This window comes from Dipodomys spectabilis, unplaced genomic scaffold (genome assembly GCF_019054845.1).
Source record: "Dipodomys spectabilis isolate Male_0828 unplaced genomic scaffold, ASM1905484v1 ptg000366l, whole genome shotgun sequence".
NCBI classification, from domain to species: Eukaryota; Metazoa; Chordata; class Mammalia; order Rodentia; family Heteromyidae; genus Dipodomys; species Dipodomys spectabilis.
This window is the reverse complement of record NW_024871043.1, coordinates 2,093,735-2,109,035: the sequence shown is the minus strand read 5'-3', so window position 1 is coordinate 2,109,035 and position 15,301 is coordinate 2,093,735. Positions and strand designations below refer to the sequence as shown.

At 56.0% G+C, this 15,301-nt stretch overlaps 1 protein-coding gene across 3 annotated transcripts; it reads right to left on the bottom strand.

Annotated features, from left to right (window-relative positions):
* Window positions 1-3,355: 3,355 nt before the first annotated feature.
* Sh2b1 (SH2B adaptor protein 1) lies at window positions 3,356-13,172 on the bottom strand. Of its 3 annotated transcripts, none has more exons than XM_042666716.1 (10): window positions 13,050-13,172; window positions 10,018-11,051; window positions 9,593-9,694; window positions 9,280-9,371; window positions 8,996-9,171; window positions 5,534-5,737; window positions 5,147-5,358; window positions 4,862-5,030; window positions 4,307-4,406; window positions 3,356-4,130 (listed from the first exon to the last, which is right to left on the bottom strand). In XM_042666716.1, exons 2-10 carry the CDS (start codon window positions 10,960-10,962, stop codon window positions 4,112-4,114), a joined length of 2,019 nt encoding a protein of 672 aa, XP_042522650.1. In that variant the 5' UTR covers window positions 10,963-11,051; window positions 13,050-13,172; the 3' UTR covers window positions 3,356-4,111. The 3 variants fall into 3 exon arrangements, with proteins under 3 accessions (XP_042522650.1, XP_042522651.1, XP_042522649.1); XM_042666715.1 differs by having other exon boundaries at window positions 4,027-4,130; window positions 4,809-5,030; XM_042666717.1 differs by lacking the exon at window positions 4,307-4,406 and having other exon boundaries at window positions 13,050-13,141.
* Window positions 13,173-15,301: the final 2,129 nt, after the last annotated feature.

Genomic DNA, 15,301 nt, shown 5'->3' with positions numbered 1-15,301 from the left:
CGGCAGGCGGCAGCTCCAGTCGAGTCAGAGTTGTGCGCACAGGAACAGGCTTTGTAGCGTGCGCCTGCCAACGGGGCCCTTTGAGGTTATTCGTTTCTCCCTCCTCTGGTGTCCCAGAAGGACAGGCTAAAGCCAGACACAGGGCCCATGAGCAGCCAGGAGCTGCAGAAGGCTTGCCATATGGGGCACCTGGCTGGATGGGTGAGGTAGATACCAGGCACTATCCTGGACTTCTTCCTCCTGGGGTCTTAGACCCAGCCTTGAAAGGGTTCCTCTTGCCTGAGACCAGAAGAGTGATCTGCTTCTGAAGGACAGAACCTGCAGGGCCCATCTCTCAGCAATGCTAAACCATTTAACCATCTCTAAAGAAACACTTAAAGGGAATTGTCTCTTGGGCTCCTCCTTCCTGTGAACCATGCCCATTTGGGGAACGGCTGGGGGTCCTCGTGCTCACCCCTTGTCCCCATCTCTGGAAGGCAAGTTCCCTGAAGGCTGGCGGGGTCTGGGGGAGGGGGAGACTCAGGGCACCAGTTGCTGCTAGATTAGGAGAGGATCAGACCTGCCTATGCCCGGGGCACCACAGCCAGCCCTGGCTAGCTCTCCCTTTGACAACACAGCATCCAGGTCTCCAAGTCTCATCCACCACCGCCCCCCTCCCCCTTACAGGGTCAATTCTATCCCTAGTCTCCCAAGGCCAAGATTTGGGGAGCCCCAGGGATGAGACAGAACAGGGAGAGCCAGCAGGCTTCCCCGGGCCAGCCCCTAGCCTGGGTGGCCTGGGCACCCAGCTGTCTCCTGTCCATCTCCCCACAGGACACAGGGCCCAGAATAGCAAGGTCATGAGCATGGGTCGGGCCTCCTGGAGGTGGGGCAGAGGCTGAGGGGCATCTAGGGGTGGGGGGCAGTGAGACAGATGGCAAGAGGAAGGGGGTGGGAGGGCTAAGCACAGTAGGGTGGGAGTCTTGAGACTTTGCCCCTCTGGAGAGCCAGAGCGCCCTCTGTTGGCAGAGCCACAACACAGGAAGGCATCTAGAGAGGGAAGAGGCTGGGTTCAAATTGGGGCACAGCAGCTCAGGTAAGGGAGGTGATCTGTGGGCTGGGGCAGATGTGGAAGCCCAACCAGGCGGCCATTCTTCAGACTTGCAAGGGAAACCCCCAAGCTGAACGTTTAAGGAAACTCAAAGGGAACCATATTACCCAGGCCACAGAACTCGTGTCAGCCACATGGACTGAGATGCACCTTCAGATTTTACAGTGGATACCAAGGCCCAGAGTGGCCATACCTTGCTCATGGGGGCTAAGGTCTGGAAGCCAGTGCACTGCTATGTGGTCTCTAACTCCGTTTGGACAAAAGGGCTGCCTGCCTGGTCTTGGGCCCCCCAGCAGCCAGCCAGACTGCCACATTTACATTACCCCCAACACAGACACTGAGGCCCCATCCCACCCCATCTCCCTTCCTACTTTTGTTCTAGAATAGGAAGCTTAAAAGTTCTGCACAGCTGGCCGCTAGTGGCTCATGCCTGTAATCCTAGCCACTCAGGAAGCACAGATCTGGAGGACTGAGGTTCAAAGACAGCCCAGGCAGAAGTCTGCTAGATTTCATCTCTAAAATGATCAGAAATGGGCTGAGAATGTGGCTTAGTGGTACAGGGCTTGCCTAACATGCATGAAGCCCTGGGTTTCATTCCTCAGTACCACATAAACAGAAAAAGCTGGAAATGGTGCTGTGGCCCAAGTGGTAGAGCACTAGCCTTAAGCAAAAGAAGCCAGGGACAGTGCCCAGCCCCTGAGTTCAAGCCCCAGGACTAGCAAATAAAGTAAAATAACCAGAAGAAAGCAGAGCTGGAGGTGTGGCTCAAGTTGTGGAGTGCTAGCCTAGCAAGTGTGAGGGGCTAAGTTCATACCTCATTACTGCCCCTCTACCCCCCCCCCCCCGCCCGCAAAAAAATTCAACACTGGAAAGGCTCTCAGTGACCACTAATGCTGTTATCTACTGTCCTGATCCACCTAGGACAGGAAACCTTTTTGCTACTGAGGGCCACTTGGATATTTATAACATCATTCTGATGCCACACAAAATTATCAATATAGTCAGACAGCTATAGGCAGGAAGCATCTGTGTGGATCTTATCATGTACCAAATGATGTCAAGGGCCTTAAAAATGGCCTGGAGCGCTGGGAGCTGGTGTCTTATGCCTGTCATCCTAGCAACTCAGGAGGCTGAGATCTGGGGATCATGGCTCAAAGCCAGCAGGGGCAGGAAAGTCCACGAGACTCTTATCTCCAATTAACCACCAGAAAACCAGAAGTGGCACTGTGGCTCAAGTGGCAGAGTACTTGCCTAGAGCTGAAGAGCTCAGGGACAGCGCCCAGGCCCAGAGTTCAAGCTCTCTGACAAAAACAAAAAACAAAACAAAACAAAAAACGAAAATCCTGGAGCTGGGAATGTGGCTTAGTGGTAGAGCGCTTGCCTAGCATGCATGAAGTCCTGGGTTTGATTTCTCAATACCACGTATATAAAAAAAGCTGGAAGTAGTGCTATGGCTCAAGTGGTAGAGTGCTAGCCTTGGGCAAAAGAAGCTCAGGAACAATGTCCAAGCCCTGAGTCCAGGAATGAAAAAAAAAAAAAAAAAAAAGGCCTGTAGCCAGGCACTGGCTCATGGCTCTAATCCTAGCTACTAAGAAGGCTGAGATCTGAGGATTAAGGTTCAAAGTCAGCCCAGAGAGAAAAGTCCATTAGCCTCTTATCGCTAATAAACTACTCAGAAGAAGCCAAAAGTGGCACTGTGGCTCAAATGGTAGAGCACTAGCCTTGAGCAAAGGGAGCTCAAGGACAGGGCCAGGTCTTGAGTTCAAGCACCAGGATGGGGGCAGGGGAGACCTGTAGCCGGGCACTGGTGGCTCATGCCTACAATCCTAGCTACTCGGGAGGCTGAGATCTGAGGATCATAGTTCAAAGCCAGCCCTCTGCAGGAAAAATCTAAGAGACTCTTCTCTCCAATTAACCACCAAAAGCAAGAAGTGGAGCTGTAACGGTAGAGTGCTAGTCTTGAGCAAAACAACTCAGGAACAGCACCCAAGCCTCAAGTTTAAGCCCTAGTACTGATGCGTGCCTGTGCACATGTGCACACACACAAAACCACACAAATGGCTTGTGGGCCACACTTGCATGAAGAGAATGTGCTAGAAACCCCAAGACATACTGCTGAGCTCTGCACACCAGCCAGCCTGCAAAGCCATGGCCCTGAAACCCAGCGCTCTGGCCTCTCAGCTCTGGAGCTCAGGTTCTGGGACAGGAGAATGGCCCTCCCGACACCTGTCCCAGGCCCCACTGCAAAGACTGGCCACCACCATGGAACTGAGATAACCCTTTTATTGATTTATGCTGCTCTGTTTTGTTTAAAACAATAGTGACAATCTTAATACAACTGACAGCCCTTCCCCCTCACCCTTTGCTTGGGCTGGGGGGTGGTTAGTGGGGAAATGGCCCCCAGGGATGGGACTGAGCACAGGAGCCCCGCAGGGAGGTAATGGAGCCCAAGTCCCCAGTGGGGAAGGGGCACCTGTAGTGTACAAACTGGGGAGTTAGCAGGGCTCTCGAATGGCTGCTCGTACCAACATATATGCCCTTGGCTGACAAGGGTCAGGAAGCATGTGGGGGAAGGGGAGTCCCACTCTCCTCTATGTCCCCACCCCGCCTCGCCTCTCCACCGAAGGCGGGGGAGCAAGGAGAGTGGAGGGTGGGTGGGTGGCTCACACAAAGGAGTACTGGTTATTAATGGCTCTGGGATGGCCCCCTTCTTCTCTGTTGCCCCCTAGTGGTAGTTGCTGGAGCTGCGCTATCAGGGTCACGGCCGCGTCCCCAGCAGAGCCAGCACCACCCTGGGCCTCCGCTCCAGGTGCTATGGCCTCTTCCAATTCCACCATGGAGACCAGCTCAGCCAGGGGGACCAGCTCTTCCTGGCCCCCTCCACTGCCCGCTTTCTCTTTTTCTTGCTTCTCTTTGGCTGCTGTGGCTGCTGCTGCCGCCACTTCTGGCGCCCCCGCCGCCTCTTCTGCCCCAGGATGTGGGGGAGCTGTCCATGGAGGGGGTTCAGGGGCCTGGGGTGGGTCATGGGAGGTGCTCGGCTCTGGATGGGAATGGTGAGAAGACACGGATTGTGGAGGGAGGCGAGCTCCGGCAGCGGCCTCCCCTTCGCTCGCCGCCCCCAGGAGCCATGTGCTATCTCCCCCACACCCGTCTCCTGAGCACCCCCCTCCATGAAGGATGGATCATGGGCGGCGGTGAGAGGAGGACCACACTTACACACAGTCACTCGCTCCGAAGGGCAGGAGGGTGGAGGAGGCCTCGGGGTAGCATCCATCTCCCTCGCACACCCCTGCATGGCTCGCGGCCTGCTCCCGGCCTGGGGGAGGGGTAACGTGGGGACAGATGGGAACGTTGGGGTGGGGGAAAGGGAGAGATCAGACAGGGACCATCAGACATCAAGGGAGGAGGGAGAGGGGGATCACCAAGCATCCCCCACGAGGGCAGGCAGGCCCAGAGCGAGGTCACAGTGACAGGGCAAAGATGGGGCTGGGAGGATGAAGCCAGGAGACAGACGATGATGGCACGGAGGAGCCGATGGAATGGGGATGCACCAGCCCGCTCTGCACTGCTCCTGGCCCCGGAGGAGCCTCGGCCTGCCTACATCTCAGCCTTCCTCCATCCCTGGCCCGCACACGCAGGCCCCCTTGCCTAGGGTCTCTACGGCCCCTCTCCCTGACAGCCTGGCCTCCATCCCCGCCCGCCTTCCTGGCACACACACCTCACTTGCTGGGTGCGCGGGCACCTCCTCCCCGGCAGACCTGCTCTGCTCACCCTGCGGCCGCTGGGAGGGCACATAGCTGACGAGGACCACGTCACTGGAGCCTCCAGACTCAAGAGGGATGGGGTGCACCCGGAAGTGCTCGAGCATATCGAAAATGGACTGGAACCACAGGTGCTGGACCCGACACTGGCCCTCCTCGTTGAGCGACAGGCGCAAGTGCTGAGGGGCAGGAGGAGGCAGTGAGGCCGAGGCCGGGGTCCCGGCCAGCTGCAGCTGCAGGCCCTCGGCCCCGCGCACAGGCAGCGCGCTCCACAGCTTCCTCCGTGGCCACTCACCTTGGCCTTGCCCTGGAAGTTGAAAGTGAGGACGTACTCGCCCCGTCTTGTCTCGCTCTGACGGACCAGGAAGACACCATGCGAGTTGGCACCGCCTTCCAGCACTAACTGGGCAGCCTTGAGTCGAGAGAGCATCCCGTGGAACCAAGGGTACCCTGAGAGGGGCTGGTCCCCCTCGCCTCCCTCCGACTCCCCCTGGAACAGGAATGACCCTTCAGGAGGGAGAGAGGGAGGAAAAATTGGGGCGTCAGGGAGGCCCTGCTCTTCCTTGGTCCCTCGGCCCCTCTGTCCCCCCCTCCTCCCAGCTCAGGTGCACCCTACTCCCCAGACAAGAGCCTCAGGAAGGCAGGCAGCAGCCCTGGCAAGACACACATCACCCTCTGGTACCTGTGGCTGTTTCTGGAGTGTCCAGGGGAGGGTAGGGGGCTGAGAGAGGATGAGCTGTCCCTGCTGGGGGGCCCTCCTCAATGGGCATGCGAGGGGGCAACTCTGGGGGAAGCAGTTCCATTGAGTCAAAATGGGAGGCGGCAATGGAGGCAGAACTGGGGGAGATGGATGCAGAAGGCCGATCTGAGAGGCCCCCGTATGCCCCTAGAAGGAAAGGGAGGAGGGCAGGGTTGAGGGCTCCACACGTCCGCTTCTGGAGACCTGGTTCTGGTCTGCCTCCCCACTGGCAGTGACCCCTGAGGGTGTGGACCAGCGACCTCCAACTTAACGCTTGGTGCACCGCTGAGGGGCTGCAGCTATTGCAAGGAGGCCCCAGGATCCAAACGTCCCTATGTCTTTTCTGAATCGTCAGGTGAAAGACGGTTACTGATGGTTCAAATGTTTCACATTAGAGGAGCCTTTTGGGGCTTCAGGTGTGGCTCATGTGGTCAAGTGCCTGCCTATGGAGCTTGAGGCCCCAAGTTCAAACCCCAGGACCACCAAATAATAACCGAGTCCCTTGTTTGGCTAACAGGACACAGCTCCTAACACTAACAGGCATCAAAAAATTTCCATCTGGCCGGTGCAGGTATCTCATGCCTGTAATCCGAGCTACTCAGGAGGCTGAGATCTGCAGATCGTGGTTCAAAGCCAGCCCAGGCAGGAAAGTCTGTGAGACTCTTATCTCCAATTAACCACCAGAAAACCGGAAGTGGCACTATGGTTCAAGTGGCACCTGCCTTGAGCTGAAGAGCTCAGGGAAAGCGCCCAGGCCCAGAGTTCAAGCCCCACGACAGACCAAAAAATTTTTTTTCTATCTGCCAAGTGACACACACTTGTAATCACAGACTCAGGGGGCTGAAGCAGGAAGATATCAAGTTCAAGGGCAGCCTAGCTATAGAGGGAGACACTCGCAGAAAAACTAAAAAGGGCCTCAGTATGGTGTCTCACACCTCTAATTCTAGCTACTTGGGATGCAGAAGTGGGAGGATGGTGGCCCAAGGCCAAACAAGGTAAAACTTAGCAAGAACCTCTCTCAAAACCTGGTGTGTGCTGGGAAGTTGGCTCAGTGGTACAGCACTTGCCTTGCATGCATGAGGCCCTGGGTTCGATTCCTCAGCACCACATAAGCAAAAAGAAAAAAGCCGGAAGTGGCACTGTGGCTCAAGTGGTAGAGCACTAGCCTTGAGCTGAAGAGCTGAGGGACAGTGCCCAGGCCCAGAGTTCAGGCCCCACGACCGGACCCAAAAAAAACCCCAAAAAAACACATGGTGTGGGGGCTGGGAAGGTGGCTCAGTGGTAGAGCGCTTGCCTTGCATGCCTGAGGCCCTGGGTTCGATTCCCCAGCACCATATAAGCAAAAAGAAAAAAAAGCCAGAAGTGGCACTGTGGCTCAAGTGGTAGAGTGCTAGCCTTGAGCTGAAGAGCTGAGGGACAGCGCCCAGACCCAGAGTTCAGGCCCCACCAAAAAACAAACAAAACAAAAAAAACCTGGTGTGGAACCTGGTTGGTGGTGCACACTTGTAACTCTAACTACTCTAGAGACAGAGATAGGAGGATCATGGTCTAAGGACAACTCAGGCAGAAGTGGAAGATTGTATCTGAAAAACAAACTGAAGTAAAAAAGGTTGGGAGGCCAGGCACCAGTGGCTCATACCTGTAATCCTAGCTATTCAGGATGCTGAGATCTGAGAATTGTGGTTCAAAGCCAGGTTTAAAATCAGCCTGGGCAAGAAAGTCCGTGAGATTAGCTCCAATTAACTACCAAAGAACCAGAAGAGGAGCTGTGGCTCAAGTGGTAGAACACTAGCCTCGAATAAAAACACTCAGGGCCTAGGACCTGAATTCAAGCCCCAAAACAGGCACTTAAAAAATAATTAACTAATTAATTAATTAATTGCTGTGGGGAAAAAATAGCTCCAGTAGTATAACACCTACCTAGCAAGTGTCAGGCCCTGAGTTCAGACTGCAGTACTGTGAAAACAACTACAAAAATATTCCTCTTCTATTACTCCCCCTAAGCTAAACCAACTTGAACTTGATCTTTCATTGAACCCATGTGTTCTTTTTGTGTGTGTGCAGGTCCTTGGGCTTCAACTCAAGCCCTGGATGCCTTCCCTGAGCTTTTTTTTGCTCAAGGGTAGTGATCTACCACTTGAGCTACAGCTCCATTTCCTGCTTTTGGTGGTTAATAGGAGATAAGGGTCTTTCCTGATTGGCTTCCTGTGTGGCTAGAATGGCAGGCATGAGGCACCGGCCCCCAGCCCCCATGTGTTCTTACTCTAGCCCATTTCATCTATTATACCAGCTTCCCAAGCATCCTGGCCGTCTTCCTCCACCAGGTCTCTGGGCCAGCCTTCACTCCCTTCAAGCCATATTCTCTCACCTGCTCTAGGAAGCAGTCTCTATTCCTCCTTCCCTGTTCTCTACCTCCTGAGGTCCCAAGCTGCTTGTTTGGGAGGGTACAGCACAGACTCTCCGTTTTAGACACTTATTTTTTCTGAAATCAAGAGCAAGGTCTTACTAACCTAGCTAGACTAAGCCCACAATGGACAAGGGGCTCATCTCAGACATCTGACTCTCCTGGAGTGTCCAGGGGAGGGGAGAGGGTGCCCAGCGTAGGACCAGCCATGTACAAGGACTTCCTGAGTGTCTGCTGAGGAGCAGGCCTGGGCCTACAAAAATGTCCACTATTGTGCCAAGAGATCAGCGTGTGTGGAAAGGGCTCAGGAATCAGGTGGGTGGAGCCCATCTTTGCCACGGTCCCTCATGTGACCCCAGAAAGACTTCTTCCCCCTTCAGGGAGCCAAGACCACTGGATCTAATGATCTGGAAGGTCCACTCTAGCTCCAAGAGTCTATGATTTCTTTGTTCCTTCGCTTAGTACCATCATTGGCTTAGGCATTGTGAAGCTGAAACTGAAAACAAGGGTCAGGAGAAAGGGAAAGGGTAGAGTAGAAGCCAAATGGAGAAAGGTGAATTAGGCTAAGGGTGTGGCTCAAGGAGTAGATAAAATGGATTGTCTCCTTATGTGTACAGGAGTGTTTGGTCAGGCCAAGAAGCACAGAGGCAAAAAAAAAAAAAAAAAAAAACTTGGGAGTCTTCAGCAGAGATACGGAGTAAGAACAACAGTGTTCGAGAAGCTTGGAAAAGAGAAATCATTACCTGCGTGGGCCAGCACGGGAGCCTGTAGGAGACTAACAGAAGTGGAAGGCTGGGCATAGAAAGTCGCATAGGAGTTTGCTTGGGGCCTGTGTGGGCTGATGATGGTTCTGTGGCCCGAAAGTGCTTGACATATTTGAGGACAAAAGATGAGGACGACAGGACACAGGAACGGTGTGCTCAGAAGAGTCTCCAGAGAGGGAAAGGACAGGAGCCTTGCCCAAGGGGCTCGGAGACCTCCAGGCCTTGGTGCCACCTTACCCTGTGACAGGCGCTCATTGCTTTCGCTGGGTCCCAGCAGCAGGTCCTGGCTGGGCAGACTCTCTGAGTGATTCAGGCAGGGCGGTTCCAGGCTCTCTGTGTTCTCCCTTGTGAGGAAGGAGGCCCCAGGGGCTAGAGGGAGGGTCATGGGACGGGGACTGGTAGCAGGGCAGGGTCTGTAGAGATGGGAAAAATGCTGCTGGCGAGAAGATCACCAGGAGAGAGGTACAAGAGTGCTCTCCATTCCCGCCCTGGCCCATCCGTGACAAAGGCAGGCTCCTCACCCTGGGCTCAGGCATTCCTGGATGTCAGTCACCCAGGCCTTCACATGGAGAGCATCAGTCGTCTCCAGGATGTACTCTGAGGGGCCTTCCACCTACAGGACCCAGAGGAGGGAAGGCCTCAGCTGGGGCAGGGGGTGGGGACAAGTCCCATGACCACATCTACTCCTAAGAAGAATGAGACCATCTCCTTTCTCTAGCCCCCTACCAGAAAACGCAAAGCCACACTCTCTAGCTATGGCTGTTTGTTTACAATGTGCCAAGAGCTTCCTCCCTGGCCTGAGTACTCCCTGGGGACGGGGCTCCGTGCTCCTACCTTCACTACAAACGTGTTTTCCCGGTCGGGCATCTCCAGGGCTGTGGTTGTCCGGACATCTGTGATGGTCGAGCAGGGGATGCTGAGTCGGGGCCGTGATGCCTTGGCGGGAGAAGCAGCAAGAGCCAGTTGGTTGGTGTGCCGAGATCATCTTTCCCTTCCCTCCACACATTCACCGTCCTTTTTAGGTCTCTCGGGGAAGGTGGGGACTGCTGTCCGGTGCTGCCCCACAGAGCAGTGGCTAGCTCAGAGGGTCAGCAAAGCTATGTTCTCTCTTGTGAGGAAGGAAAGCTCTGTTCCTGGCTGACGAACCCTCTTGCTTACCTACAGGGCTGTGCTACCACTCTGGTTGCTCTTATCACTAGCTCAGATACACACACACACACACACACACACACACACACACACACAGACCCCGGGCTCACCTTGGGTGGTACAAAGAACTCCAGGCGACTTCCTCCTCCTCCTTCTCCTTCACTCCGAAGCAGTAAGCGACACTTCTGCCACTGAGGCTGCCCTCCTCCTCCTCCTGAGGTAGGCCCAGATGCCCCTCCTCCCCGCCCCACTCCAGCAGGGTCGGGAGCGGCCTCTTCAGCCCCCATGAAACTCAGGAGCTCTTCCCTCTGCACCATCCCTGCGCCGTCCTTCAAGGAGGCCCCTCCTCGACTGAGTCTCAGCCTCTCAAAATGGTGAGTCCATCTCTCCCCAGGGGACGTGCCATCACTAACCAGTCCCCTACCAATGTTCCCAGCCCCACCAGAGGAGTTGGAGTTGCTGTTTCCACCCAGGACTGGGGTGCCCGAAGAGGTCTCCAGGGGCCCAGCTGGGGAGGGAGGCTCAACGGTCCCCCGCCACTGTAAGATGCCACGGACTGAGCCTCGAACCGAACGACCCACCGAACGGAGGGAGAAGCGTTTCTTAAGCTTCGGCTTTGAGGAGGTTGAAGAAGAGGAAGAGACGGAGGAAGGGAGGGGGCCGGCCAGGTCCTCAGATGATCGGGAAGGGCCCAGCACAGCCAGGGGCCCACCCACCCTGCAGCTCTCAAGGGACAGCTCGTTGGGTGGTGGGCTTTCCAAGCCAGGGCTCAGGGGGGCCAGGACAGGTGGCGAGAGGGAGCCAGAGGCCCGGGCCACCTCGGCTTCAAAGTGCTGTAGGAAGAGCTCAGCAAAACGGCGGGAGAAGGCAGCCTCTGCGCCAGGCCCCGCGTACTGTGGGTGGGAGGCCAGGTAGAGGCGGAAACGGCGGGCAAAATCCAGGGCAGCAGCCCGAGCATGGGACTCACAGAACTCCCGCCAACTTGGAGGAGGAGGTGGAGGGAGAGGGGGCGGGGAGGGGGAGGCCCCATCCTCAGGGGAAGGGGCACCATTCATGATGGGCCCCAGGAGGAGGAGAGGGAGAGCCTGTGGGGAAGGGCAGCAAAGAAGGAAGTGGCCAGAAGACACAGGGTGAGCGGCAGCAGCTGCAGGAGGAAAGAGAGAGGCACACACACAGTCACTGCAGAGGTGGGACGGGGCATCCCAACCCAAGCCAGAGACCCCTGATGTGGTTCATACCCCTCAGAGGACAATCGGGGAGAGACCCCAAATGCTTCTCCCTCTTCCCGATCTGCACGCCCCACGCGCCCTAAGGCTGTCCCCACAGGATTTCTCCGGCTGCCTTTGCGACCACTCTCTCAGAAAGTGATCCAGGAGCAAGGGAGGTGTGGAATACTTCCCTCCACAAAGAACTCCAGGTCACCACTGCCCTTCTCTTAAAACATCTGTCATGCACTGCCCATGTGCCATTCCAGAGGCTTCCATAGAGTCATCTTACCTTTCCCTGGGAGAAGATGTCACAACCTCTAATATGAGAAAACCAAAACTCAGACAAGCTTTACAACACTGGGTCCACTCTGCTATGCTTTCGAGTGTCCCCAGGGCTTGAGAGAACCTAAACTGCTTACCACACCAGCTCACCAGGGACTGATGGGATATTAGAACCATCCAGCTTAAAGAGACCCTCCCTCAAGTATCCTAAGTCCAACTCGGAGGTAAGAGTTTGTTCATTCAAAACATGGACGGGGTGGCTCAAAGCAGCTGTCATTATGGAGGCTGAACCCATCACCCAAGCACTGAGGGAAGGAAATTTGGAATGGGTACAGGTGCATGGGGGAGGGCTTTAATCTGGGGCCTAGTGGCAGAAGCACCATAAAAAAGAAAGATGGCGAGGGTGGGTCAAGGCAAGTCTTTGCTGACCACAACATAAATTCAGTCATCACAGGGCAGGATCTGGGGCCCTAGGATTGTTGATATTTTCTACCCCCAGGGAATGTACCCCAAAGGCTGGTTAACCAGGCAGTGCCCAAGGCCATGGGATTTGGAGTCAGACTTGGGCTGAACCCCAGCTCAGCCACTTGTTAGCTGTGTGATCTTGAACAAATGACACATCCTCACTCAGCTGCAGTCTTCCTGTCTACTGAAACAGAGCTAATGATCCCTACCGTTGATAGGCGTTGGGAGAAACGAAATGAAATGGAACATCAGTGCTTGACACAAAGCAAACACCGAGAAATGACTGCCATTATTACTCTCTTTGGGGGGGGGGGAGAAGGGGACTAGCGTGCTAACTTTCTAAAAAAGAGAGAAAGAGAGAAAGAAAGCAGCTTCCCCAAATGTCACAACTAGCAAGTGGCAGAGCTGGGTGTAGAATTTACAACCCGAGGCTGCGCCACACTGGAAGGTGTGAGAGCCCCGGGGACGCTCAGGTGTCTCCCCCACACCAGCAGCAACCTTCACCTCCTCCTGCTCAAACCCACAGTCAGCCTCCAACTCTGCATCCCACCCCCTCCTCCACCCCCCCCCCCCCCCCGCTTTGGCCAGGACCCTAAACGGCTCAGACGGCCCCCCACCATAAGGACAACTCCAAAACCAACCACCAGCAGCCAGGAGATGCGGGAGGCAGAACACCAGGGGAATGGAGCCAAGAGGTGCAGACACTGCTGAGATGTCCCCAGCCAGAGGCCACCTCGGCCCGCACAGGCCCACCCAACCCCCCCCCCGCCCCCGTACCGCCCAGCAGACCCAATCCCCTTCCAACCCGCTGACCCCCGCGGCTTCTGAGCCCGGTGACTCAGTTTCCCTCCTGCCCATCAAGACTCCACACACACAATTTCCCGGTGCACCTGCCTTCTGGGCTCAGTTATGACATTTCCCGAAGGGCGGGTGGTGGCGGGTGCAGGCTCCGCTCCCGGCTGGGACCCTCCGGGCCTCGTGGTCAGTCCACTCCGCCCCGGCCCTGCTCGCGGGCCGCCCCCCCCCACGCCCCTTCCCGGGGCCCTGCGGTGCCGCACTCCGCGAGCGCCCTCCGGCCCCGGGCCCCCCCCACGCCCACTCCTCCCAGGGCTCCTCTCAGGCGCCGGGGGTCGGGTCGCAGAGAGGAAGAGACACTGGAAGAGGGGGGGTTCCGGTTCCGGTCCCACCTGCATCTCGGTCCCCGCGGTTAGCTCCGGAGGCGGCGGCGGCGGCGGCGGCGGCTCCCGCTCCCTGCGCCCCCCGCCCCTCGGCGACGAGCGCCCAGCCCGGATCTGCGCATGCGCAGGGACCCCCCCCCCCCCCCCCCCGCCTCTCTTTTTTTTCCCCCCCTCCCGTCGCCGGAGGAAGCGACCATAGAGAAGATCGGCGAGAGAGAACGGCTCCTTCGGATGCACTTCTGCCCCCCTCCCACTCCGCGCCGACCCCTCCCAGAGCCGAGGAGCCCCGGGAGCCTGGCGGAGCTCCGGATGCTTCTACGGCTGCGACTAACAAGGAGCACTGAGGTAGCCGCGGGAAGGCCCTCCGCGAGGAGGCTCGGGACGATGGAGAGCAGTCCACCATAGAGAAGGGGATAGAGTCCCGAGCCCTAGCGGCATGCTAGAGTGGCCGCCGAGCTCGCGCGCCCGGGACCAGCGAGACGATGACGGCGCTGCCGCGCGCCGGCCGCGGCCTAGAGCGCCGGGGGACGCGGACGCTGGCCCGGGCCGCTGGGCCGGAGGAGGAGCGGGTGACCTTGGGGAGGCCCTGCGAGAAGATGGAGCCCGAACCTAACGACCTTGGCTTCTCCGCGGAGAGGGCTCAGGCGGTCGTGGGAGAGGGAGTCCATCTCTGAAGTCGGGAAAGAAAGATGGGGAAAGAAACAGTGAGGTCGGTTTCGGACGTGCGTCCAGCCGGGAGCCCGTGGCAGGGTGATCCCAGCTACCCAGGAGGCTGAGGTCTGAGGATCGTGGTTCGAAGCCAGCCCGGGCAGGAAAGGCCATGAGACTTGTAGCTCCAATTAACCACCAGAAAACCGGGAGTGGAGCTGTGACTCAGTTAACAGTGCTGCACCTGAGCAAGAGCGCAGGGACAGTGCTGAGCTCCAACCCCACCACAGAGCAAAACAACAGCAAAACCCACAGGTGTCAAGGCCAGGTAGGCATAGAAGAGAGTTGAAGTCATGTGTAAACAAAAGAGCTTCCAGCTATCCAGTCTCTCAGCGACTCCTGCTCTGCCGTAGTTAAAGTAATGAAAAGTCCAGAATGGAGTAGGATCAGATGAGGAAGCTCTGGCTTTTCATCCCTGGTTCTGTTTCCCCGTGTGTTGGACTTATAGCTCAAGCAGGTCTCCTCTCTAATAGCAAGATGGCTTATCTCCAAAGTGAAATTCCAGTCGCTTAGTGACTTGGTGGAAGGAATATGCATCTTTTCTGAGAGTCCCAGTAAAATGTCCAGAACTGACTAGCTGACCATGGAACAGAGGCAAGTCACACAAGAAATGGATAAAGGCCCCGACTCAGAAAAATGTTCAAGGATGCATCTGACAGATCAGAGTTGGAAAAACTTAGAGAAAAAAAGCAACATCTGGCCATGCCCCGACTCAGAAAAATGTTCAAGGATGCATCTGACAGATCAGAGTTGGAAAAACTTAGAGAAAAAAAGCAACATCTGGCCCAGCCAGTCTCCTCACATCAGCTCACAAATTGTTAAGGTCCCCATTACTAGCTTTGTCCATCTGTCTTCCCACTTCAGAGGAAGATGTTTAGAGAGACTTCCTCCTGTAGTCTACCTTACCCTGCCTCCCCAAGCCATACATTACACACTCTTGGTCTATCTAGGACAGTAGAGGAATACAGAGGAGGGCAAGGGGCCATTGATTAGTTAGGTTTAAATGTGCTGTGTCGAACAAGCCAATAAATCCTAGCAATTTAGGAGGCTGAGGTCTTGAGGATCAAGAACTCAGACAGAAATAACTAGCAAAGGGGCTGGGAAGGTGGCTCAGTGGTAGAGTGCTTGCCTTGCATGCCTGAGGCCCTGGGTTCATTTCCTCAGCAACACATAACCAAAAAGAAAAAAGCCACAAGTGGCACTGTGGCTCAAGTGGTAGAGCGCTAGCCTTGAGCTGAAGAGCACAGAGACAGCGCCCAGGCCCAGAGTTCAGGCCCCACAACTGGACCCCTCCCCCCAAAAAAAGAAAAAAAAATAACTAGCAAAAATCTGGGCTGGAGGAGTGGCTCAAGTCATAGAGCAACAACCAAGCAAGCCAAATTGAGTCCTGAGTTCAAACTTCACACATACAAGTGTTGTGTGCCACTGAGATACCTCCACCTCCCCTCCCCCCCTTCTGAGATGACTGAACTAGTCTCCATCAGCATTAATCAGTAGTGTAGGAATTTAGCTGCATGTAGCAGTTAAATACTTGAAATGTGGCTAAGCCACAA

What these genes read in the sequence shown, in the direction of transcription:
- Sh2b1 (XM_042666717.1), bottom strand. Translation starts at nt 10,962, where the DNA reads ATGAATGGTGCCCCTTCCCCTGAGGATGGGGCCTCCCCCTCCCCGCCC. An exon ending in CACTCCAGAAACAGCCACAG is followed by an intron (nt 5,359 to 5,533) that starts GTACCAGAGGGT and finishes TCCCTCCTGAAG; the next exon opens with GGTCATTCCTGTTCCAGGGG. An exon ending in GCCCTCCCAGCGGCCGCAGG is followed by an intron (nt 4,131 to 4,861) that starts GTGAGCAGAGCA and finishes ATTCCCATCCAG; the next exon opens with AGCCGAGCACCTCCCATGAC.